Source organism: Natator depressus, chromosome 16 (genome assembly GCF_965152275.1).
Source record: "Natator depressus isolate rNatDep1 chromosome 16, rNatDep2.hap1, whole genome shotgun sequence".
Lineage (NCBI taxonomy): Eukaryota > Metazoa > Chordata > Testudines > Cheloniidae > Natator > Natator depressus.
Window position 1 is genome coordinate 13,629,234 of NC_134249.1, and position 27,112 is coordinate 13,656,345.

Here is a 27,112-nt window from a genome sequence, read left to right on the forward strand (position 1 = left end):
TAACTCTGTGTTGCTTGGTGCCACTCCTCCTCCGTGTGGGCGTGGGTGGGTGGGTGTGTGTGTGTGTGTGTGTGTGTGTGCACGCGCGCGCCTGTAAAGCTCTTTGGGATGAAAGGTTACATTATAATTAAACATAAAGCCTGTTCACACCCAGAGAGAAAGAAAGAGAGTTTTATTCTACTTGTGGAGTCCTTCATTATACAGAAATGATAGTTTATTTCAACCAATAAACAAGAGTGACAGGTAGATCACAAACTGCATCACAGCTACTACCAGCACTGAGATGGTTCACCCACAAGTCTGGGCCAATACAATAGCGCAACTGTACACAGCAGAGAATTTAACAATCAGCTCAAAATGTCAGGATTCAGTTAATTTGTTGGGTTTGTGGGTGTGGAATATATATATTCCTACGTAAGTAATTGCTAAAATCCACATAGAAGCACAAATGGCTTAAAACACCTGACATATATATATTTTGATCTTATATATATATATATATTTATAGATATTTATATAATAGGATATGTTTCTCATTACTACAATATACTTGTTTTAATTCCTTTAAGTAACTGGGAGGAAAAAAACAGTTTCACTAGAGTCACATCTGATATGTGTATGTCACAAATTACAACAGAATAAGCCATGTGTGAGATGAGAGTCAGACCATTCCAGGACAGAACAGCTAAGAGGCAGGCAAAGATTCTCAGAGGGAGCAAGGCTACATTTCAAATGGTGGTTTTGGACTCTCTGGGCGGGAGGGACTGGCCTTGCCTGGCCTGCTGGAATTTAAAGGAAGACACAAAAGAAAAAGAAGAAAAAGGAAGAGAAAGGGGGAGGGGGAAAAAAGCATTAAAACAATAATTAAAACACAGAAAGGAACTGGCATCAGAACCTCAGGCAAAGTGGATCCACAACAGAAATCAAAACCAACAATATTGGAATAAGAGAACTTAAATCTGAATCAGGGCTGGGTCAAAGCCTGCAGGGTGAATGCTCCTTTTGGCTTCAGCAGAGCCACATCATCTGAGATGCACAAGATAAATACACTTTTTAACACTTTTCTTTCTTTCTTTTTTACACATACAACATTAAAACAAAAAGACCCAAATTGTTAAGGAGATGAGTCGTGGTCTGCAGTGGTTACAAGTTTCCTCAAACACGTACCATCCGCATGCAAGAAGAAAAGGTTACCATAATCACCATGCTATCCAAAACAACACTGTACAAGAAATGTGCTTATTTGAAGCAGAGATATTTGCAATAAAACATTACTTAGTGAACTCCCTGAAAACTTTTGCTTGTCCGTTTGCAAAGGAGGGAGTATCATATCTATTCCCCTCAGTTTCGGGGAAGTCAACTGCAGGCAGTGATGTGACACAGCTGCTAGCAAAGGCCAGCGGCTCTCCATCAGCAGTATTTCCTCAGCTACTATGGAGAGCTGAGGGCAGGTAGATCCATCTGCTCCGTGCACTCTGAGGTGTGTGTATGTGCTATCTCAGACTTCGTTCTAGAAGAATTACACCTTTTAATAAAGTTCCTCCCCGTCTTGATCTCCCTGCCTCGCTTTGAAGCGAGGTTGATTGCACTGTTCCCAACAATATATGAATTTTTGCACCTTAATTCAAACCCATAGACTGGACATTTCACCTTTGTTACCAATAATGTCACACATTTTACAGCATCACTTATTATTATTCTGAGTTGCACTTTGTCTTCTTAAATACAACATAAGAAAATAGCTACAGAGCTACAGATTAGTTCGAAGTGCTGAGACTCTACAGCTAGCCAATGCAGGCAGGACACATTGTTCAGGCTAGACCAACCAGGTGGAGCACTTGGCTGGGCAGCTGCCATTTGGGCTTACAGATGCCCCCGCAACTGATCACTGCAAGGAGCCTGTGTCCTTCCAGGTCCCATGTCATTGAATGAGGACTACTCTATGCTCACAAAGCAATACAGGACGCACAAGAGAAGACGAAGAAGAGCTCAATCACTAGCTTGCGTTTTACAACACACCAGGAGAGGGCAGTGGAAGGTGAAGGGGTGGGATGGATGAGAGTAGTGAATGTGCCTGTGGAAGGTGGTGTGGGGCGGGGAAGCCGCGGATACGGCACTCGTCGCCAGCTGTCTACAGGCCTTGGGTTATAAATCTAAGAGGGACGGTTCAGCTGGCCGAATTATGGTGGGTCGAGTAGGTGAGGCAGGGCCCTTCCTGCTGTGAAAAAGCAGAAAACAAAAACGAGAAGAGAACACACACCGTGGTTAGCATGGCAGTCACAGTCACAATCACACATGCTTCTCCACCTCATTGGAGCCAGTGGGAGGCACCAAAGAAAGGGAACCTCAGTTTGGGGAAAAGGGTTACCCACAGCATCAGCAGGAGTCCATGGAGAAATCTTGCAATTTTAAAATCAGCTAAACATTGGCTCCTCTGGTCACTGTGGATCCCTAATAATAATGAGGAAGAATTAACTGCACAGCTATTATCGCCTTCCAGCTGGGAATCTCAAAGCACAAAGGCTAATTGCCAGCGACTGCACTGGCACCTGAATGAGAGTCGAGAAGCATGGACACGAGAACAGTGAAGCTACGATACCAAGCAAGTGAACATCAATCACACAGTGTGGACAGTGCCCTCTGGGAGGCGCTGTCACAGAGGCTGCTGGCTGGTTTGGAGAAGCACCCTTCCCCTGCACCAAGGCAGGTGACAGCCTGTAGAATTCAGTTATCAACAGCTAAGAGCATCTTTGAGATTAGCTACCAAACTAAATTTGATCCTTTTGTTCATATAGTCATGAGACCCAACAAACATGACTCCCATTGACTTTAATGAAGGGTATTTGGACCTTGCTATTTGTGACCTGATTTCCTTAATATTGTTCCAGCATTTCTATGCTGCAAGTGTTTTAATAAGTTGAATGGGCAGCAATTTGGTCTACGTAGAAGGGCACAAACTTCAGCATTACAGGACTGGCTTGCTGTAGGGGCCACAGTCACTTTCTCTCATCTGGCTAAATGAAGAGGACAACATCAGCTTGAAAATATAGGCTTCAAGGAAAGAAGGAAAATTGCGCATAGTCTAAATGTGGTTAGAAATGGATAGCCTTTTCTCTCTGAATGAAAACCATTTGTATATTTTCATTTAAAACACTGCCCCCTGCAATGTCTGCAACCCAAACCCAACAGCATCCTTTTAGTGCATGAGATCTGGAAAATGAAACTGATCCGCACATAGCAAGACTAGTTTCATTGTCCAAGATGAATGAAATGCAAAGAGCAAACGAATGGGATGTGGTTGAAAATAAATGAGAATGATGATATTCTGTATGTTTTAATAGTCAGTGTTTGTATTGGTAACACACACAAGGAAATTTTGTTGAATTTGCACCCTGATAGTGTTACATTGATGTGAATCTGGATTCCCTGTGATCTGTTTAAGAAGCAGAAACTGGCTACTGAAACTAAGGCCCTCTCTGAACGGAGTTTTTTTGGACGCTCTAAATTGTTACAAGCCCTGTTTTGCACAGGAGCAGACTGCAGTAAGTGTATATTCGGCTACATTGATGTAGTTATATAGGTGTGAATTTCTACAGTTTAAACAAGCAGTAAGTAGAACCAGAAACTTTCATTCCTAATTAACAGACAGAAGGCCAAATTCAGCCCTGGTGTAAAGAGACACATCGCCAGTGAAGCCAAGGGCATTACAACCACCTACAGCAGGGCTAAATTTGACCCTTTGTTTCCTGCCTGGGGCAATGTTCGGCCACAACTACACTACAGGGGCTGCGCAGCAGCATTCCTAAGGCACTGCAGCTGTGCTGCTATAAGGTAGAGGCTTCCTACATCAATGGAAGGGGGTTTTCTATCCATGTAAATAATCCACCCCACTAAGAGGTGGCAGCTAAGAAGAATTCTTCCGTCAACATAGCTTTGTCTACAGTGGGGGTTAGGTTGACCTAACCATCTCTCAGGGCTTGACATTTTTCACTGCCCTGGGCAATGTAGGTTGATCTAATTTTTAGGTGTAGATCAGGCTTACTGTACCACTTGAAGCTTTTTTAAAGAAACCGCTGAACATTGTGGTTTTTCTTTGACTCTGCAAATCCATCTATAATGCAAGAGAAGCCACGACTTCCCAGGCTGTCATGCACAAGTTGCTCTTCAAGTAAAGCAATATAAATGATGGGACTGAGTTAACCTGAGAATAATTCAATACCACTGCAAGGCAGTTAAACTGATACCTGTATACAGAGGAGGAAACTGAGTCACAGAAGGGCCATCCCTTGGGGAGGTGATGGAATGGGGTACTGGCAGAGGTGAAAGTAAGCCGGTACGCCCCGGTACAGCGTACTGGCAAGAGCCGGTGCACCGTACTGGGGCAGCCCGGCTTCCCCAGGGGGCAATTTAAAGGGCCTAGGGCTCCCAGCAGTGGCTGGAACCCCAGGCCCTTTAAATTGCCTCCAGAGCCCCGCTGCTGGAGCCCTGGGGTAGCGGCTGCAGGGCTCCGGTGGCTAGTTAAAGGGCCAGGGGCTTCCCTGCTTCTACCGCCCCAGCCCTTTAAATAGCCGCCAGAGCCCCACCGCCGCTACTCCGGGTGCTATTTAAAGGACCAGCGCGGTAGAAGCAGGGGAGCCACAGGCCCTTTAAATAGCCACCAGAGCCCTGGGGTAGCGGGGGCTCCAGGGGCTATTTAAAGGGCCGGGGCTCCAGCTGCCTCTGCTGCCCTGGTCCTTTAAATAGCTGCCGGAGCCCCCGCTACCCCAGGGCTCTGGGGGCTATTTAAAGGACCGGGGCAGTAGAAGCAGGGGAGCCCTGGGCCCTTTAAATAGCCCCTGGAGCCCCGGGCTGCTGCTGCTACCCTGGTGGGGGGAGGAGGAGGAGAAAGAGAAAGCGGGGGGGCACTTACCTTACAGGGTGGGCTGGGGTTGGCGCTGACCCCCTCAGCCCCGCCCCTTCCACCCTAGGCCCCGCCCCTTCCAGGGGCCAGAGCGGGCCCCAGCATACCAGTAAGTCACTCGACTTACTTTCACCCCTGGGTACTGGCCTTCTTGATGCACTGAAGACCTGTGTGTTATTTGCTATAGTTGCTTACGTAGGGCCTTACTCAGAGGCCACTGAAGTCAATGGAAAGACTCCCATTGACTTGAACGGGATCCGGAGCAAATCCTTAGCTAGGTGCTATTGCACTGTGCCACCTGTATGCTAAAAAGCATCTTTTCAAAAGCTCAGAGGTCAATTTGCATTTCATACGCTTAGATTCTCTTGCTGTTCTTACCAGAAATAGGCAGAAAAGAGGGACTAAATAATTGGAGAGCAAATGATGCAAGACACTCTGGCACAGATGGGCCATACCACCCTAATAGAGTACACAGAATTGAAAGGTGAGTGGCAAAGCACAAATAATAAATATGCTTGTGTTCTTTGCTGATTGTGTACGATATACAAAGATGGCCTCATGGAGGGTTGGGCTCTTGCTCTCTGCTTGTTTTGTTTTACTTTTTTGCAGATCTTGACTTCGCTCCTCTTTTCTAGAGAACTTTGGTGAGACATTTAAAGGATCTGGATGCTGACATCTTCAGAGGCTGAAAACTGCCTCCCAACAAGGGCCTCTGCCCATTGCCAATGTCTTCAGGGACAAGAGAGAAGTCAGGTGCTGGAGGCTGAGGGTTAGGAACAGCAGAGACCTTCATGAGCATGTCATTATACACCACTAAATTCTGCTCCCTTGGTATCCACTGACAAAATTTCCACTGACTACAATGGGAGCAGAATTTAGCCCTAAAATGAGCAAGAGGGGGCATAAATCAAACAATTATTTTGTTTGCTTTGCACTTTGCCTTTCAAACCCTATTCAAGCCAAGACCCTTATCATTTCTAGGACATGAGAGGACATCACAAAAATCAGGCTGAGAGATGAAACACTTGGATTTATTCTCCTGAGCTGCAAAAAGTTGCTATCTATAGTCAGGATCAAGAGGGTTACCCCCCAACACCACCATCCTACATTAGCTCTGATTTCCTTGGTGCTCTTTATAAACCAGACCAAGGGCAGAGAAAGCCTCGTAACAGCGAGTCCCAGAACAAAGCACAGACAACACTCAACCCTCCTATCCGAGACCAACTGCAGGATGAACATTTCTATTAGGGCTTCCAAAGATGTCTGGAACAGGCAGTGACTGGGGGAAGCTGTTAGCTGCTCTGGCACCTGTGCTGAGTCATCAGTGAGGAGGGCTGAGGATAAGAGATGAAGCTCTTGAAGCAAAACATTTACCCCTGAACAGTCACTGTGTTGGTTCTCTGTGCTGCAGCGTGTTTCAGCCCTCTGCCCAGCTACATGCAGCAGTAACACAGTCACCATTCACTATGAGACACGAGCTGATCGTGAACTCTGAGGGCTTGACCCGGAAAGGCAGTGAGCACCTGCAATTCCCTTTGACTTCAGTGGTAGCTGAAAGTGCTCAGCACCTCAAGGCAGGTGCTCTGTGCCTTGCATGATCAGGCCCAATGAATTCAATAGGAGCTGCAGTTGCTCAACACCTCTCAGAATCAGGCCCATCATGTAGAAAAATAATGCACATAAGGACAAAAATGGGCCTCACCACACATATCTATCTCACCCCATAGTGTCCCAAAGCTGCTCCACTCTACCCTCTCTCCCTCTGTCCCATCAGTAAGGGCCAGTGAATCTCAGGAAGGACAGGTAGATTCAATTCAGGTCCACATCCTTCTTCAAGGTACATCCTCCCCCGTTAGTATTTACTCAGATGGAAAGTTCAGCCCCTGAGTGTAAGGCCAGCACAGTACACTATATACCTGCTACTGGGCCATCTTGCTAGTCTGGTGTTCAGCAAACACGCTGCTGCAAAGTGCAGGGAGAGAGCAAAAGAGAGAAAGAAAGACAGACAGAGGCCCTGGAGCACAGTGGTGAAGGTGGGACATGGATTGTGGCATACACCCCCTTCCGCATGGGAAGGAAAATGGGAAGAGAGAGGGGAAATTTAGATGGCAAAACAGGAGAACATCTAGGCTAGGGGATCAAGAGGAAAAAGGAAGTTTATCTCTAACTGAGATCAGATGAAACAGGGATGAATGGGGCAGCATTTAAGGGCAGGGTTACTGCATATTTGAGAGGACAGAAGTCACTGATGGTAATGCCCCAGAACCTTGCCCTCCCTTCCATGGGCACTATATGGCGATGCAGGGACTACTTTGTGCAGACATGCTGAATGTAAAACAAGAGTCTCAATCCACAGCTCCCCATCATGGTCTCAGGAGAGGCCATTAGAGCAGACAGAGAAATGGAAAAGACCTAGAGTTCATTCAGTCTATCTCCCTGTCAGTGCAGGATTAAACAGGTTGAGAGACATGGCTCCCACCCCATCTCCCATGCTCCCTCCTCTCTCTCTCCCCTCACTCTGAACCCATACACTCAAGGGTGAGGTTTTCTTCTCTGATAATTCTCTTTTTTTTTTTTTTTTTAACAGTTCCTGAGGCTTCTCCCAGCCTTCCCTCCTCCTGCAGCTCCAAGCTGCTCCTGTCCGATTGTCCAGCGTTCTGTTAAGACTCCTCCCTTCATGGGACCCTGGCAGAGAAATGGTTGTTTGGACAAGGGGATCTGGTACAAGTAAAGTATCAGGTAGGAGAGGGGAGCAGCAGAATGATGGGAATGGAGGAGAGGAGACACACTGACTCATGCATCGCAGGGAGAGAGTGCAGAACATACCGTGGCTGCCAGTCCTCAGGGGTCACTGATAGTGATTCTGAAAGACAACACGAAATCAACATGGCAGTTCAGACAGTTCAAAGCAGAGGCCACACAGACAGTCAGGAAGGTGAAACACACATACAGAGACTAAACAGACAGTCTGTTTACAGGAGCACACCCTACACATTCACAGCCACACCTACAGAGGAAAATGCACATCACACGCTTACGGACACACCTGTCCATACAGATGCATACATGCCAACAGAATTAAACATACATACCTAAACAAGAGTGCATGCATAGATATACACACATTTCTACACATGTACATACAGATGTGCACACATCTATATAGGAGCATATGACCCTCATATGTGCACACAAAGAGACATACAAACCCAAAAGTACATTGTGATGTATGCACACACACACAGCTGCATTCAGACACTCACTAGCATATTCACATGGGCATACAAATAGGCTCTTATACATATAAAGCTGGATCCACACTCAGACTCAAGGCACGTCGGCACATGCTCACATACTGACACAAGTGTCCATGTGCATTAAAGTACACTCACATGTGCTTAAACGAACATGCCAGCAGGCACAGGTCTCAGGATTGGGCTGGCTGGATGTCATGCCATATTTCCCTGGAGAGCCAGACTTTCTAGTGATCTTGCAACACTAACTAGTTTAACACATTTAATCAAAAGAAACAAAGGCCATGAGAAGTGGAAATCAGGAAGGGCTAAAGTGGAGTTCTGGGTCTTGAGTACCAGCCACGAGAGGTGGAAACAAGGACATAGCTTAATAGATTTTAAAGCCAGAAGAGACCATTAGATCATCTAGTCTGACCTCCTATATAACTCAGGACATAGAATTTTATCCAGTTACCTCTGTATTGATCCCAATAACTTCTGTTTGACTAATGCACATCTTCTAGAAAGGCACCTCTATTTGACAATCATTCTCCTTGACAACAACTTTTTGAAATCTGTCCATTAGCCAGTTCTTAATCCATCTAGCATGTGCTTTATTGATATCGTACAGTGCTAGTTTTATAATCAAAATATCATGCTGCATAAGCCAAATGTCTTACAAATATCTAAGTATACTACATCTATGCAAGTTATCTTTATCAACCAAACTTATCTCAACAAAAAATGAAATCATGTTTGTTTGACAAGACCCATTTTCCACAAATGAGAATTTTGTGCACAGACCATAGATGCTCAGAGCACATGGCCTTCATTGCATGGGCAGAGGCTTATGAGTTTTTTCTAATGTACAGTACTCAGAAAAATAGTTCCCAAGGGTACATGTAGCTGGTGAGTATGGACCTATGCAGGAGACTGAAGAACCAGCTGCTGAAGCTACCTGCCCAGGGATATAATCGAAGGGAAAGGATCCTGCTTCTTTGAAGACTGCCTGTTCAAGAAAATGGTCTGTGAGGTATTTGTGTGTGACAGCATATGTATGAGTGAGTATCTGTATATGTCTGTGGGTGTATGGGGCATAGAACACTCCAACATAGAGAAGACATATGCACACACATCCATGCAAGCACATATACACATGTACAAATACACCCAAACATACATGTCAGATCCCATTTTCTCACTGTACCAACTCCCACAAGGCCCACTCATGTTGTAAAGATAACAAGTTCCACTTCATACTCATATGGCATCCAATGTAATCCATCCAGTGAGGGAAAGATGGGTATTAAAAGAAAAGCAACAATGGAGATGGTATCCGTTTACCCATGGCAGAAAGACCCCAAGCCCAGGTGCCAGCGGGGAACTTTCTTATTCTATATACAGAAGAGGGAAAAAGGTTGCCGACTGAGTTCCCTGGTGAATGGAGAAACCCAAATGGCAAACAGCGTATAAGGCCATGGGAGGAGTCTATGAACAGCTGGAAGTATGGAGGAGTGGGGGAGAGAGATTGAGAGTGAGAGCGTGAGTGAGCATTGCTTCACTACATGCTTTGGAACCATCCCATTCCCATCCAAACCATGGCAATGAGTCAGCACTGAACCATTCCCCCCCCTAGGGAAAGGGAGAGTGACCTGTTTAGTTAGACATTTCAAGTCTCCTTCCTCTAGTCCAATGTTGTTGTTTTGTTCAGAACCTCTCCGCTCCACGTAGCGGGAATCATCCATAAAAGCCTTTTACAAATGGGGTAGGGGTAGCAAAGTTGGCTGGTGCAGAAGGGTAAAGAATCTCCTTAGAGGCAGAAGCTCAGCTCATTTCAGGCTGTTTGGGGGCTCCTACCAGGATAGCCAGGGTATATAGAATATTTTTCATGAGTGAGGAAATGAAGCACAAGGTGTGAAAGGGAGATGGAGAAAGAGAGAGAAATGTAGGAAACACACCAAAAAATGAATAGAAAAGGAGTGTCCTGTGGGGAGGGAGCAGCACAAGAAGCAAGAGCCAAAACTACACAAGTGAAGCATGCAGATATCCACAGGCACGACCAATGGTACTGCAAGCCCCTAGGAGGGGGCAGCAAGGCGCATGTAGCTGGGTCCCTGTGGGAGCAGCATCAAGGGGCAGAGGAAGGGCCAGGGCAGAGACATTGAGAAGGTAACACCATTTTCACACTAAAGAATCAATAAAAACTGATCTGCATCCTCTTCGGACTCATCCATTCCTGTTCCTGTCCTGGGCTGGATACAGAACCTTGCAAAGAACTCTCTCTCTCTCTCTGAACAAGCAGCACCCAGAGAGTCAAGGCATTATCACAGGAGAAGGACCAGGCAGCCACTAACATATACCATCACCACCCATCAGAGACAAGGTGTTATCACAGGAGAGGGGGCTGGGAAGCTTTGACATACACTATGAACACCCATCAGAAACAAGGTGTTGCAACAGAAGATGCCCAGGCAGCCTCTGACATGCACGATCAGCACCCATTGGAAATGGGGCTTTATCACAGGAGAGGGACTTCCTTACACCCACAGATGGGAAGTTCCTGGTTATTATTCATTTTACCATTCCATTTCTTTCCATTCCTTCAGCTGAGATCAAGGATCCAACACTGAAATGACCTTGGTTCCAGCCCATCTTCTTCCTAAAGTTTCCTTACCAATGCACTCGTGGCTCATTCCAGAGTGTCAGAAGTATTCACAGAGTGACTATACCTGGGGGAGGACCCAGTCCTACAGAGCTTCCTTTTGGGAATGTGAAGTTGTGGGCTCTCTAGCTTGGAAAGTGCGCTTGGCACTTGGAGTTAATTGTGGGGGTGATAAGCATGCTCACAAGGGAAACCCACCTCCCAACCACTTGTTCTCATACTATACTCCTACTCAGCTGGCCACTGGTACCAGAAGCAGCAGCCATGCTGGGTATGAAAAGCATCCACATATCTTGGTTGAAGTCCCCCTCTTCCTCTCCTTGAAACCGCCTGTATCAGGGGAGTAGAAAGAGCTCACACGCTGGGGCTCCCTAACATGGTTCTTATTGCCATGAAACACATTCCCCCGCCCACCCCCTGTCCCATCTCACTCCCAGCACTTTTGTTTCCCACTTGTGCGCACAGGTACCAGCATTGCTGCTTTGTTTGGGATTATCACGATCAATGTTCTCTGACCCAAGGTCACTCCCAGGCCCTAAATGCACTTTTTTTGCGGGGAAAAGGATGTCCCCCTGTTTCAGACATCTGCCTCCTCACTGTCTCCCCTGATAAAACAAAATTTCAGCACTAGTAAGACAAATAAAGGAACAAATGTTCCCAATTGCAGAATTGATTCAAACACACAGAGAAAGGCTTCACCCATCCCAAATGGTCCATGACTGCTCTGTAAGCTGAGAGGAAGGAGGAATTACCAAAGCTGCCAGCTGAAACCCTGATCTCTCCCCTCTGCACGAGTGTCTCAGGACTTACCTGGGGACACCAGGAGGAGCACGGTTTGGCCGAGACGGAACTTGAGGTGGGGGCCCAAAAGGATCAGGGGAGGCACCTGGCCTGGAGGGCACAGGAGGAGCACCACCCAGGGTGGGTCCACCAGCAGGAGGAGGTCCAGGAGCTGGACCTCGAGATCCAGGCCTGGCTGGTGGAACAGCGGGAGCTCTCCTCTGTGGTGTAGGGCTGGACGTGGGAGACCTACCAAACAACCAAAGAGAAGTTCAACTGCAGCAACAGGCACATACAGTAGCCCTCCAAACCCCGCAGTGCCTTCAGCCCCCTTCCAGCCCCCCAGTCACCTTCCATATCCCTTCAGTCCTTCTGTTTGCCTTCAAGACTCCTCCAACCACCATATAACCTTCAAGGGTCTGGCAGCCTAATTCACCTACACAAGGCCCTAGAAGCTTCTATATAATTTTTAAGGCCTCAGCAACCCTCATGTTAATTTCCAATATCCCAGAATCTTCAGCACCCATTAGCCTTCATATTCTAGCCCCTAAAGAGGCATCAGGCAGGTCCGTGGGGCACTGCCCCTGAGCCTCTGGTACCTGCGTCCAGATGGTATGTTCTGCACCTGCAGCCAGGAGTCGTCCACCGGTGGGGGCATAGGGGTGCTGATGGTGGTGGTGTTAATATCCCCGATGATGTTGAGTGCCTCTTTCAGGGCATGGTACATGCGCAGCATCTCATCACGCCGCTGGGCCTGCTCTGCTGACTCTTCCATGAGGGTGTTTTGGTCTCCACAGGAGTACAGGTTTGCCAGCAACTCCGAGTGGATAAAATCCTTTGTCTGTAACCAGAGCAGAAGAAAGAGGAAATCACAGCCATCAAAGCCTCCATCTGAATAATCTTTCCTGCAAAGCCCCCTCTCTTTCCCCATCTCATTTAGACTCTGTCTCCCATTCTCTCCTCCCCTTCTCTCTCTTTCACTTCTATCCTGCTAGTCCACCCATATTTCTCTCTCTTTCCTCTTTTTTCCTTCTCTCCATGTCTTTCTCTCTTTCTCCTCTTATCTTTCTAGTTCTCCCACAGTCCTCAATGGGCTTAGCAGGGCGATATGTACATTGTTTATCATGAGATGCATGATGGTCTTAGGCATGAGGTCTCGGATGGTTTTGTTGACAATTCCCATGTAGGAGTCCACCAGGTTCCTGATTGTTTCCACTTGTCTCTCCAGTTGGGGGTCCATGGAGTGCATGAAACTGTCAGATCCATTTTCCTCTGTATCATTTGCCTACAGAGGGAGGGAAAAAGGGAGAAGCAGCAGTTGGAAAGAGACAAATCAATTATTTAATATACCATAGGGGCCAAAAGCAAATGTGAGACAGCGAGGGAGACATGGGGGAACTTCATGCAGCAACATGGGATACAACTTGACTTTTCTTCTGATCTGTAATTATCAATACAGTACTCAGCTTGCATAACCAGGTAACCCTTCCCCAGCTCAATTTAGAGGAAGGGCCATGAATGTGAGTTCCATGTTAGTATCATTTTGTCCTACTTCAGTGCACTACAGTTGGTTATTGGAGTAATGCAGAGAAAGTTTACTCACAAATTGGTCTTAAGTAGCATGCTGCCCTCCTTAAATTGTTGTCACCAGCTACCATGCATGTGAAGAAAAGTGTACCTAGTATGTGTGCAAGGGCATGAACACAAATGCATCAGTCTGTGTGTAGGTGTTGCTGAACTCAAATGCACCTGCATTTCTGCAGGGCTAGGTATGCACAAATGCACCAGTACGTGTGCACAAAGTGATCTCCAATGCATTAATGTGTGTGGAGAGGAATGAACACCAACATACCAGTGTTTGTGCAGGGTGAGTGAACATAAATGCACCAGTGTGTATGTAAGAGTAGGTGAATATAAAATGTACTGCAAACATAATATAATTGCATACGTGTGTGTGTGTATGTGTATATGCATATGTGTGTGCACATCTGTATGCATTCATGCTTACATATTATGTCTCAGAATACCTAAGTGGACTGATGCACAGTGACTAGGGTAGCAACCTTTGGGAGAAGTGTTAGATTCTGTTCTATCAGCCAGCTCAGGCTGACTCTCAAATAGCCCTCATATGCAGGACTGGGGAGTGAAGATGCAATTTATACAGCTCTTTAGCACCACTTAGTGTCTATCTATCCATACAGGTACCTAACGTGCTCATCACTGCAGTTTCTGGGTGCTAACGGTGGTTATAGGAACAGTGATAGTTTCAAGAAAAGTGTGCTCAGTCTTGCAGTTGCTATGTGAGGGCACCATTTGCAGCTGATATGAAGAAGGAGAAAAGGAAGAGGGTAGCTGGCTTGCGGGGAGGAAGAAATGACCCCTGATGGAAATGTGAGTGAACACCCTGCTCAGACTGGGTGCTATGCCAACTCTCTGCCTTGAGGCGTTAGACCCTATTGGCCCAGTCCCTGAATTACAATAGGTGGAATACTCACATGTGGCAGCACAAGAAACAATCAGGCCTCCCTTGATTGGGACAGGATCTCCCCAGTGTGGGAAACGTTTTAAAAATTGATGTCTTTGGAATGGGATTTATTAATCAAGAGGGTAATGCAAGTTCTTCATTCTCCTTGTCAAGTCATTTCCCTCAAGATTCCATACAGTGAATAGTCCATGTATTATAACAATTGGTATTAATATTTTTAACATTAATACCTTACACATCTATAGTGGCTTTAATGTTTGAGGCTCCCAAAATGCTTTAGGAACTTAGAACCTAATCTTGCAACTCTTGGTGATGTCAGCAGTCCCTAATCACATAAGTAGTTCCATTGACTTCAGTGAGAGTACTCACATGTGCCAAAGGGGGTTCAGTTTTTGTTGCTCTGCACCTGGTGTAGATACTGTGAATGTCCTGTGAGACCACTCGGATTTGGTAGCATTTTGCACCCACTTCACATTCACTTTGCAATCATGTAAATGACTATAAAATGTGCAGGGCAATGGAGAATCAAGACCTGGGTCTACAGGATTGAGCTCTATATTATTCAATAGTTGAAGTTCTGTTGGGATATTCACTATAACCTCCTGTTTTCACATGTTTATAACTTTCAGAAAAATTCTCCATTTGGGCTAAAATGTTCCATGCCTGAGCTCAATTCAGCTCTAAGGATCAACAAACATTAATTAATCCTCACAACCTCTCTGTGAAATAAGAGAGCCCCATTCCCATTATACAGGTGGGGAAACTGAGGCCCATAGAGATAAAGTATTTTGTTTGTAACCTGTCCTTTAAATCAGCTTCTGTACCCGATGACTGGAAGATAGCTAATGTAACGCCAATATTTAAAAAGGGCTCTAGAGGTGATCCCGGCAATTACAGAGCAGTAAGTCTAACGTCTGTACCGGGCAAATTAGTTGAAACAATAGTAAAGAATAAAATTGTCAGACACATAGAAGAACATAAATTGTTGGGCAAAAGTCAACATGGTTGCTGTATAGGGAAATCATGTCTTACTAATCTATCAGAGTTCTTGGCGGGGGGGAGGGTCAACAAACATGTGGACAAGGGGGAGCCAGTGGACATTGTGTACTTAGATTTCCAGAAAGCCTTTGACAAGGTCACCAAAGACTCTTACATAAATTAAGTTGTCATGGGATAAGAGGGAAGATCCTTTCATGGATTGAGAACTGGTTAAAAGACAGGGAACAAAAGGCAGGAATAAATGGTAAATTTTCAGAATGGAGAGGGGTAACTAGTGGTGTTCCCCAAGGGTCAGTCCTAGGACCAATTCTATTCAACTTATTCATAAATGATCTGGAGAAAGGGATAAACAGTGAGGTGGCAAAGTTTGCAGATGATACTAAACTGCTCAAGATAGTCAAGACCAAAGCAGACTGTGAAGAACTTCAAAAAGATCTCACAAAACTAAGTGATCGGGCAACAATATGGCAAATGAAATTTAATGTGGATAAATGTAAAGTAATGCACATTGGAAAAAATTACCCTAACTATACATACAATATGATGGGGGCTAATTTAGCTACAACTAATCAGGAAAGAGATCTTGGAGTCATCGTGGATAGTTCTCTGAAGACGTCCACACACTGTGCAGCGGCAGTCGAAAAAGCAAACAGGATGTTAGGAAACATTAAGAAAGGGATAGAGAATAAGATGGAGAATATCTTATTGCCCTTATATAAATCCATGGCACACCTAAATCTTGAATACTGCGTACAGATGTGGTCTCCCCATCTCAAAAAAGATATACTGGCATTAGAAAAGGTTCAGAGAAGGGCAACTAAAATGATTAGGGGTTTGGAACAGGTCCCATATGAGGAGAGATTAAAGAGGCTCGGACTTTTCAGCTTGGAAAAGAGGACACTAAGGGGAGATATGATAGAGGTATATAAAATCATGCGTGGTGTGGAGAAAGTGAATAAGGAAAAGTTATTTACTTGTTCCCATAATATAAGAACTAGGGGCCACCAAATGAAATTAATTGGCAGCAGGTTTAAAACAAATAAAAGGAAGTTCTTCTTCACACAGCGCACAGTCAACCTGTGGAACTCCTTGCCTGAGGAGGTTGTGAAGGCTGGGACTAAAACAGGGTTTAAAACAGAACTAGATACATTCATGGAGGTTAAGTCCATTAATGGCTATTAGCCAGGATGGGTAAGGAATGGTGTCCCTAGCCTCTGTTTGTCAGAGAGTGGAGATGGATGGCAGGAGAGAGATCACTTGATCATTACCTGTTAGGTTCACTCCCTCTGGGGCACCTGGCATTGGCCACTGTCGGCAGACAGGATACTGGGCTGGATGGACCTTTGGTCTGACCCAGTATGGCCATTCTTATGTTCTTATGTTCTAAAGGTCATATAACGAGTCAGTGCAACAGCTCAGAAAAAAAAAACCACACGTCTTCTAACTCCAAGTCCTGTGCCTTAAACACAGGAACCTCTTTCTCCAAATTAAATCACTTTGGAATCCAAGAAAGAAAGAAAGAAATCCTTGCACCCATAACTGAAATACAGCATACAGCTATCTCTAGAATTAAATTTGGTAACCAATAATGCACAACAACACAATAGCATGCCTGCCAAGACTCATCTACTTGGAATTAATTTCAAAGCATGAAAGATTTTGCTGTGTGTGTTTCAATGTGCTATTTAAAATGTTACTCATCTTATTTTTAAATTTCGCTCACTCACACTGTCCCATTTTGATACACTTGCAGCAGTTTAGGACATGAAGTGAAGCACAGTATTGTCTCCAATTTGGGGGAAACAATTCAGCAAGAAAGGGGAAATGTTCCTTTATTTTGTCTCTGTTTCCCCTCAGGGTTTTTTGTTTGAGCTTCAGCTGGAAGGATCATATGTATCCCCAAAGGGATGGAAGGCTTCACTGTCTGAGAAACATGGGGTTAACATGGAAATCAGACATGACGACTCAAAAAAAGAGGATAAAATGCCAAAAATAAAGTTCTGATGAGACTCAGAAATCAAATACCAAAGAGGGGGAATAAAAAGAGAAAAGGAAAACCCAAGCCAAGAACAGAAACAAACAGCAGATGATCTGACAGGAGGTGCAAAGACAGAGGGAGAACAAATGATTGCCTCCCAGGAGATGATAACAAAGGGGGGAAAAAAGGAGAAAGAAATTGAAAAACAAAATCAAGCAAATCAGAACGAGCTGATAAGAGCCCCCAAGGGGCAGTACAGGCAGAAGAGGTGTCACTTACTTTGTCCTTGTCCTGGCAGTCAGTTTGAGCACAAAAAAACAAAAACAAAAACAAAAAAGTGACAAAAATAAAAAACAGATTTTAGTTGGTCTGAGAGGCAGGAAAAGCATCTACTATAGCATTGAATGGAAATAAGACCAAACCCAATCAAAAACACAGGTTAAAGGGACTAAGTCACCCTGGGCCACAGAGGCTGAGCGGGTTATTAACTACATTGAAATGATCAAAATGGAACCTCTGCAAAGGAAAATGGCACATTAAAGATGGATGTCATGGGAAAGTTACTTATCTGCAATGGCTGCTCCTGTTACTCTCTCCTAAGTTGTGCCTAAGTGTTGGACAGGGATCACAACAGCCCCATAGCAGCACAAAAAATTCCAAATCTTCCCATTGCCTCAACAATAGGTGAAGTCATTGGAAGTCCTTCCATTAACGTCAATGGCTTTGGATATGGCCCAATGTCCCCTTAGCCCTCAGTTCCTTTCCCACCAAATGGTTATAGGATAAAAAGCAATTAAGACAAAACAATCATCTTCAAGTCTAGCAGAGAAGGTGGATGAACCTCTACCAGAAACACAACTGTCTGAAAAAAATGACAGGTAAGTAATTTTCACTGCTCCAATAGGCAAGTATAATGACTTTTCCCACCGTCAGAGACTGAAAAGTTTCAGGGATGTCTCTTTAACTCTCAGGAGTGTACAGTATGGTATGTAATAATACTGCTGCTTTAAGGGTAATTTCTTGAGAGAACACAACACCAGTCATTAAAGGGCTGCAGGAAAATGTCAAGGAAACACAGTAGGTCATATGCTACATATTTAAGACAAGGGACCTTTCTACTGTAGGGGAATAAGATATCAAACAAGCAAAATATATGAAAACCCCATCCTGATAGGAAAACACAGCTCTGGCAAAGCTGATGGAGCTCCGAACTTGGCCATAGAGAAAAGGTACTGATGAGTAACAAAACTGGCCAACATTATGCCTCTGTTTGGAAGTCTCTTGTCATCTAGGAGTGAGGTTGTTAAACAGTTTAAAATTATTGTTTCATTGGCCATTCCTTTCTTCCTTGTGCTGAAGTACAAGTCCCAAGGACTATGGAAATGCCTTCAGCAAGGTGTGATTGTTACATTCACCTTGCTCCTCCTAGCTCCTCATCCCTCCTGAGCAGAGTTTATCACTAGAGACCTGAGCTACTTCCCCAATCTGACTGAGAAATCTCATGTATCTAGATTTACAACCCATAGGGAGGATAGAAGCCAGAAGGGCTTATCTTTGAGGTCCACCCTTTATCCCCCACTTGAAAGTTGCTGATGGTTATACCCTGTGCATCCTCACCACGGGAAGAAGTACCACGTATCAGAGGAGGCTGAGAGCAAGAAGTTCAGCTGCCTTCCAACTCTACCCCACAACAGGAGGTGATAGAGATAAGGCCCTCACAATAGCATCCTGTTTAACTCAAGGGGTGATAGTTCAGTGGTTGCTCCTAAGACACTTGTATGCCACCCTTTCTCATCCCCTGTTATTGCTGATGGCCAAGCCCTCAACCTACCCCAACACGCTCTGGGTACACTCCTGCACGCAGGAAGGAAGCCTTCCAGCTGTCCACCTCCTCCTGGGTCTCACAGGCCAACTCCAGCTGCCGATAGTCTTTGTAAACGTTCCTAAGAAGTGAGACATAAGACAAGTTACTTCAACCCTCCACACACGACAAAGCAACCACGTCTCCATCTCTGCCAATGTTTTAAAATCCTTAGTGTGTCTGCACATCAGTAACAAAGTAGACTATCCTCTTACGGCCTGCTAACAGCCTCATGCCTCCCCTGCACTAGAGCTCCCTATGAAAAGATGAGAGGGGGAATTAACTCTCCATTATTAACCCTAGCTTTCCTCACTCTAATCCCCCAGCAGACCCCAACCCTGCCCTGAAGAGACCACTCTTGGGGTGGTGGTGGTGAGAGAAGATTGCCTTTCCAAACACATTCAATCATGTATTTCTTCACCCGATACTCTGGGCTCATGAATTCTTGGGACTAACTTTATTATCCAACTGAAAGAAACAAGAGGGGTTCAAATAGTTGCTGTCTGGCCCTGGCAGAGATCCCTGGGGATAGGCAGCTTGGCTAGTTGAAAGCTGGGATCACATGGCACCAATGCACTGCAGCAAAGAAAGTAAGTGGCCTGATTATAAGAGCTTAGGGAAGGATCCCAGAGTGTTTCCTTTTAAAAAGAGTTTCTTCCTAATGACTGTCCTCTAAGGAGATGTCCATCCTATCAGGACAACATTCCTGAGAGGCCCCATCTCACTATTCCCTCTCCTCTGTAACCTGCTATCCCATTCCAGGGTGTCCCCAAAATACTGTACAGGGCTGAAGTTAGAGATGTGATTTAGGTTACGTCTAGGAAAGAGCTCAGCATGCTCTGGGGAAAAGACAGCACCTCTGTTCAGTGTTGAAGAGAGCAAAGATATGCTTGCTGGACATGAAGCCCTTCTCAACATCCCGCAGCTTCAGGTTATCCACTGGCAGCATGTACTTCTTCTCCTTCTCCTGAAAGAAGATCAGCAACTAGTCACTCACTTCCACTGACCAAATCCTCATCTGGTGAAGGAGTCAGTCAGCTGTGGGATCCTCAGAGCCTTACTCCCCTATTCCCTCAAGAAGTCAACCAGCAATGGGGCCCTTACTGTTCAATTTCCCTAACTCTTCCAGGAGTCCGCCAGTAAGGGGGCTCTCACAATCCAGTCCCCACAACTTGACTGCCCTATCCCTTCTAGCAGTTATTCAGCAATGGGGCCCTCACAGCCCAACTCCCCCATCCTTTTCAGAAGTCAGTCAGCAAGGAGTCCCTAACAGTCCAGCTCTATCATCGTCTCAAGGAGTCAGTCATCAACAGGATACTCAAAGCCCAATTCCCACAAACCCTCCAAGTGTCATTCAGCAACTGGGCACCTTACAGCACAATTCTTCCATGCTCTCAAGAAGTCACTCGGCAACGGACCCCTCACAACCTGATTCCTCTATCCCATAAACCAGTCAGTCAGCAAATGAGTCCTCACAGACAAAATCTCCCACGCCCTCAGGGAGCCAGTCAGTAATGTGGCCCTCATAGCTCAATTCCCCCACCCTCTCAAGAAGCCAGTCAGCAGTGGGACTCTCACATCCCACTTCCTCCATTCCCTGAACAAGTCAGTCGGCAATGAGGCCCTCACACCCTGATTCCCCCCATTTCCCTAAGATGTCAGTCAGTAACAGGACCCTCACAGCCTGATTTCCCCATCCTATAAAACAGTCACCCAGCAAATGGGCCCTCACTCACAGCCCAGTTCCCCATCCCCTCAAGAAGTCAGTCAGCAAGGGATTCCTCACAGTCTAGCCCCCAAAATTCAACTCCTGCATCTCATAAAGCAATCGGTCAGCAAGAGGGACTTCACAGCCTGACTCCCTCGTTCCTTCAAAGAGTCAGACAGCAAAGGGGTCCTCACAGTCTGGCTCCACCATTCCCTCAAGGAGTCAGTCAGCAACAGCACCACCATAGCCTAGCTACCACAACACCTCAATAAGTCAGACAGCAACTGGTAATTCATATCCCAATTCCCTATTTCCCTTAAGGAGTCAGTCAGCACAGCTGTCACAGCCCAGCTCCCCTGTCCCCTCAAGGACTCACAGTCGAATTCCTCATTCATTCAAGAAGTCAGTCAGCAAGGGCTCTCTCACACCTTACCCCCACAACTTGATTCTCCCATCCCATAAAACAGTCAGCAAAAGGAAAGGCCTTCACAGCCTGACTCCCCATCCCCTCAAGGAGTCAGTCAGCAAGAGGACCCTCACAGTCCAGCTCCTTCATTCAATGAGTCAGTCTGCAAAGGGGCCCTCACAGTCCAGATCCACCATTCCCTCAAGGAGTCAGTCAGCAACAGCACAGCCTACCTACCACTTCACCTCATTAAGTCAGACAACAACTGGGCACTCCCAGCCCAATTTCCCCATTCCCTTAAGGAGTCAGTCAGTAACAGGGCCTTCACAATCCAGCTCCCCCATCCTCTCAAGGAGTCAGTCAGTAAGGGGCCCCACAGCCCAATTCCGCCATCTCCTCAAGAAATTACTCAGCAACAGGGCCTCCACAGCCCAGCTCTCCCGTCACTTCAAGGACTCAGTCAGCAAAGGTACCCACATCACTTCAAGGACTCAGTCAGCAATGGGGCATTCACAAGCCAATTCCCCATCCTCTCAAGGAGTCAGTCAGCAACTAAGGACTCACAGCCCAATTCTCCCATGCCCTCAAAGACTTGGTCAGCAATGGGGCACTCCACAGCCCTGCTCCCCTGTCACCTCAAAAGGTCAGTCAGCACCACTGTCCTCACATCCCAATTCCCTCAAGATGCCAGTCAGCAATGATGTTCTTATAGACTGACTCCCTGATCTCCTTAAGGAGTTAGTCATTTATAGGGGCCTAACAGCTTATTCAGCAACCACATAAGGAATCAGACAGCAATGGGGCCTTCACATCCCAGTTCCCCCATCCCCTCAAGGGACTCACTCAGCAACAGGGCTAGGGTGACTACTCATCCCTTATTTTAAGGGACCCTCCCTTATTTCCTTGAACCGCCCCTTAGGGTGACCACCCATCCCTTATTTTAAGATGTATTGAAATGTATTAAAACTGATAATAATGAGATGTGTCATTCCATATTCTTTATGAAAATATGCTTATGATATGAATATTACATCACTGAGATGTACTTTATGCAAGATGACATGGGAGATATCATTGGAAAGGTTATGATTTACTGAATGCAATTATCCAATGTGTATGCCTGTATCATTTCTGTATCTGAAGATAGGAATATTGACTATGTATCTGTATTTCAACTATGCTACTTTGGGTGATGCCCACTGCTAACACTTCAGGTACAACAATGAAAAAGCCAGACAGGGCAGATGGCCAATCAGTGAGGACAATGAGCTGTGAAAAGCTTGGCCTTCCTGTGGACGCTCCATACTGCCACTGACTCATGGACACTGTGATACTACAGGGTCAGGTGGTCTTGTCACCTGATACTAAAACATTACCTGGGACTCCTTGTAACTTTCCACTGTAACGGAAGGGTGGGTGGGGGGTCAAGTTTGGGAAACAAAGGATTCCCGCCTTATGTAAATCCTATTTAAGGGTGGGGAGGAAGGCAAACAGGACTCCTCCTCTCTATCACCTGTCAGCCCAAGAAGACTGACTGCAAAAGAGAAGGCAAGGGGGGAGTACAGACTGAGACAGGGGTCCAGTCTGAAAAGAAATACAACTGCCTGCAACAATATCTAGGGTGAGAAATACTATTTATATCTAATTTCTTTAGTGAAACCAGTTGTTTGTGTGTTTGATTTCATTTGCTTAGTAATCTGCTTTGTTCTGTTTGTTACCCCTTTTACCACTTAAAATCTGCCTTTTATAGTTAATAAAATGTGTTTTGTTTATTATTAAACCCAGGTTCCGTAATTTCTAACAGGGGGGCTAAGAAGTGTGCACACCTCTCTCCACATTGAGGGAGGGGGCGAATTTCATAATATATCTTTGGGTCTGCACTCCAAGGGAGGTGGACATCTGAGTCCTGGAGCAAGTCCCTTAAACTGAGTCTTCCCAGAGCTGATCTGCAGCTGGGTGTGGCCCTGCCTGTGTGTGTGTTCGAGGAGGTTTTAAGAGCCTGGCTCAGCAAGACAGGTTAAAGAGGGCCCCTGCTGGCAGAACTGGTAGACTCAGTGGTATCTCAGTGCATCAGGTGGCTTCCCAAGGGCTCCAACCCATCACAAATAAGTACCATTTTAAACATTAAATTGATACTTATGATAATTACATTGTATACCTGAGGGCAGTAGAAATGTGCATTTGAGAAAAAAATACATGATATGCAAAGGGAAATGGTATTTCTTTAAAATCCCCCTCAAAATAAAGCATTGTCCCTTATTTTTCATGTGGTTTTCCCTTATTTCCATCCAACAGAAGTGGTCACCCTAAACAGGGCCCTCACAGCCTGATTCCCCCAGTCCCTCAAGTCAGTCAGGAACTAGCACTCACAGCCCAATTCCCCCATACCTTCGAGAAGTCAGTCAACAATGGGATGCTCACAACCCACCTCTTCTACTCCTTCAGTCAGTCAGCAAGGGAGCCCACGCAGCCCTATTCCCCCCATCCCTCAAGGAGTCAATTAGCACCAGAGCTAGGGTTGCCAACTGTCTAATTGCACAAATCCGAACAGCCTTGCCCTGCCCCTTGCCCCGCCCTTCTCCAAGGCCCCCCTCCACTCACTCCATCCCCCCACCCTCACTCACTTTCACTGGGCTGGGGCAGGGGGCTGGGGTGCGGGGTGTGGGCTCTGGGAGGGAGTTTGGGTATGGGAGGGGGCTCAGGGCTGGGGCAGGGGTTGGGGTGCTGGAGGGGGTGAGGGGTGCAGGCTCCCAGCAGGTGGCGCTTACCTCAGGCGGCTCCCAGAAGCAATTGGCATGTCCGACTCTTACGCTCTCAGGGGCGACCAGGCAGCTTTGCGCACTGCCCTTGCCACAGGCACCACCCCTGCAGATCCCATTGGCCACAGTTCTCAGCCAATGGGAGCTGCGGAGTTGGCACTCGGGGAAGGGACAGAATGAAGAGACCCCCATGGCCACCCCTGCACCTAGGAGCCAGAGGGACATGCTGGTTGCTTCTGGGAGCTGCATGGAGCCAGTGCAGGTAGGGAGCCTGCCTTAGCCCCGCTGTGCTGCCAACCGGACAGTTAGCGACCTATTAAAATCTCCTGGATTGGTTTCAGCAGCCACTGGGAGATCAGTTCCAATTCCAGGAGACTCCCGGCCAATCCAGGAGGGTTGGCAACCCTAACTGGGCCCCCTACCACTCGATACCTCCATCCCATAAACAAGTCAGTCTGCTCTGGCATCCTCACAGCCCAGCTTCCCCATCACCTCAGGCTGTCATTGAGGAATGGGGCCCACAAAGCCCCATATTCCATCTCCTCAAGGAGTCAGACAGCAACAGGGCTCTCACAGCCCAATTCCTCCAACCCTAGGAGGATTCACTCAGCGACAGGGCCTTTACAGCCCAGTTCCCCCATCCCTTCAAGGAGTCAGTCAGCAATGGCACCCACACTGCCTAGTCCCCACATCACCTCAAGAAGTCAGTCAGCAATGGAGCCTCACAGTCTGATTCCCCTACCCCATAAGACAATCAGTGAGCAATGGGGCCCAGACAGCCTGATTCCCCTATCCCCTCCAGGGGCCAGTCAGCACCGCTCAGCCTGACTCCATCATCTCCTCAAATAGTGATTGAGCAGGGTGCTCACAGCTATAAACTGTCTACCTATCTAATCTGTCTAGGCATTTATATCACACTCAGTACTGTATCTGTTCTGGGCACCCTCCCTCAAGTTTGTGTATTAATCGCTGAGAGCCTTTCCAGTGACCAGCCACAGTGGCTCCATCCCATTTTGCTCTCTACCATTCATGGCATGTGGCTGTTCTCACCACAGATACCTCGACTCCTGATCTCATTATAGCATACTACCATCTGCTTGTAAATGCCACCAGCCATCTGAGTTGGGGGTTTTATTCTTTGTTAAACCTGAGTTTAAACAAATCAAGTGAGATAAAGTGATGTGGTCATGACTGCAGGTTAAAAAGTCTTATTTTCATTATTAACCTTATTTTCAAGTTTCTGGGGAAAAGCCAATCATTTGACACAAAAGTTGATAATTTCTCATAAGGATTAATGGAATTTAAACCACTTTTTGTCTTAGAAAAGCTGACACACCTGGTCCATCTTGCTACTTCATCCTACACTATGAAGGGCTCACATTAATTTTTAAACAATAATAGTGACACAAAACACAAGGTGGGGTTCCAATGGCTCTTCTTTGGCACCAGGAGCTCAAACAGCAACTTTGCGGTTGGAGTGGTGTGGGATATTTGAGGGCCAGTTAAGGACCTTTTATATGGAAAATGACTAACAGCCATCACTGAAAATTCGAGCCAGTGTGCTTCTGACCAATCAAAACCCCAGGTGAAATGGGTGGCCAAACACATGGGGAAAACGTTAAAAACTGAGGCCTAAATTTTCAGAAGTGATGAATGATTTTGGATGCCTCAATTTTGGGATGTCCAATTTGAGACACCTTTCGAGGACCTGATTTTCAGAGTGGGAGGGCTCAGAGCTTTCCGATTATCCTTTAAAGTGTCTCCAGTTAAGCAGCTAAAAACTGAGGCACCCCACATTTAGGCCCCGATTTTTTTAGATTTAAGCTTAATTTTGAGATCTGGATTCAGAGATGGATGAGGTTAGAAATCAGGGGATTTTTTGGCTTTAACCCCAAAAACTGAAGACCAGACTCTCCTCTCTCTTACTCAGGGGAAGATATGAAGTCTTTACTGGAGTTAATCTGGATTTACATCAATGTAACTGAGAGCTGAATTTGGCCCAAGGGCCCTACTTGTAAGTGTACAGCTCTACTCAAGTATTGCTATACCCAAAGTGATCAAAAGAGGGAACCATTATACCAAACTCCTCACCTCAAAGCAGAGCGCAGATGTCTGAGATTACTCCAATAGAAATGTATTATGTATGTAACCGTCCCCCTTGTGTATGGGTTCTGGTGTGTACGTCATGCTTGCCTCGGCTGGAAACATGGAGAAATGTGATCCCTTACAGGGGAAAGGGGAATAGAAAAGGCAGGCAGGCTGCTAGCAGAGATCCCAAAATCTAACTGGAAAATACAAGGGCAGAGAAGCGACTGTAGATGGCGATCTGCTGACACATTTCATAGGCAGATGGAATCAAAGCCCAGAGAAGATGATCTGACCATTATAATGGCCCTAAAGGCCTTAGTCAGCTATCTCACTAAGTCCTATTAATTCCTAAGTATACTGGTATACTCCTCTACATGTCTCAGATCCCCAATGAAAAGGTCAAATGACATTATCTGTTACAATATAATGTAGTGCTGGGAAAGATGTCCTGGAAACAGATGTTCTCTGGGATGGACAGAACAGGGAGAGCTTGGGCAGCAAGAGAGCTCCCGTACCCCTCCCACTACTGATCCAAAGGGACCAAAGATAGAAATGGTATTCAGACCTCAATTCCCCTGTTCTTTCTGCTGAGACTGCCAACCAAGGTGCCAGTTAGTCGAAATTCAGGGGGATGAGTATTTTTGTGATGCGGATGCCTATTGATTAGGAATCTGGCTGAGACCCATAAAGCTCATTTCACATTCTGAAAATCACCTAACAGCTTCCAGATTGCAATAACTTTCAGCCACTACTGCTCCAGTTTGCAGATGAACTGGTGACTTAGAGGAGACGAACACCCATTGCTAAGCCCCAGGCAAGCCAACCAGTCCTACTGCAATCTCTCCTACTGAAGCGCCTTATGCATCACCCATATGCAAACTCTGTGCTACCCAAAAAAGTAACTTCAGTGTAGATGGCAGCTAAAGGAATAAGACATAGAAAATGCTCCTCACGTCTTTTTACAATGTCAGAAAAGTTTGGAGCTGGATGCAAAAGAAGAAACATCTCATAGCAAAAAAAGCAAGAAATCAAGTGGTGAGAGCAACAGAATTCCCCAGGTCCTAGGACCTAGGTGATGGTGTATGTGCGTCTTTACTCTGTACCCTTTGTTTCCATCAAGGCCTTAGAGTTCTTCCCCTTCATCACATAGGAATTGCTTTTGTAATGCTTCTAGCCTCTGCATGCTGTCACTTCCCACACCATTGCAATAATGCCACTCAACAGAGTTTGATCTCCGTTACACCAAGGTAAAT

General features: G+C 46.0%; 1 protein-coding gene across 6 annotated transcripts in view; it reads right to left on the minus strand.

Annotated features, from left to right (window-relative positions):
• Positions 1-541: 541 nt before the first annotated feature.
• DNM1 (dynamin 1) overlaps positions 542-27,112 on the minus strand; it is a 99,436-nt gene continuing 72,865 nt past the window's right edge. The window contains exons 16-23 of one of the 6 annotated variants that reach the window (XM_074973715.1): positions 19,756-19,865; positions 18,869-18,980; positions 17,317-17,328; positions 12,690-12,860; positions 12,175-12,416; positions 11,606-11,824; positions 7,727-7,763; positions 789-2,218 (exon numbers count right to left, since the gene is read on the minus strand). In XM_074973715.1, the coding sequence (XP_074829816.1) occupies positions 7,742-7,763; positions 11,606-11,824; positions 12,175-12,416; positions 12,690-12,860; positions 17,317-17,328; positions 18,869-18,980; positions 19,756-19,865 (888 nt within the window). In that variant the 3' untranslated portion in view covers positions 789-2,218; positions 7,727-7,741. The other 5 variants (XM_074973711.1, XM_074973710.1, XM_074973713.1 and 2 more) reach the window with 5 other exon arrangements.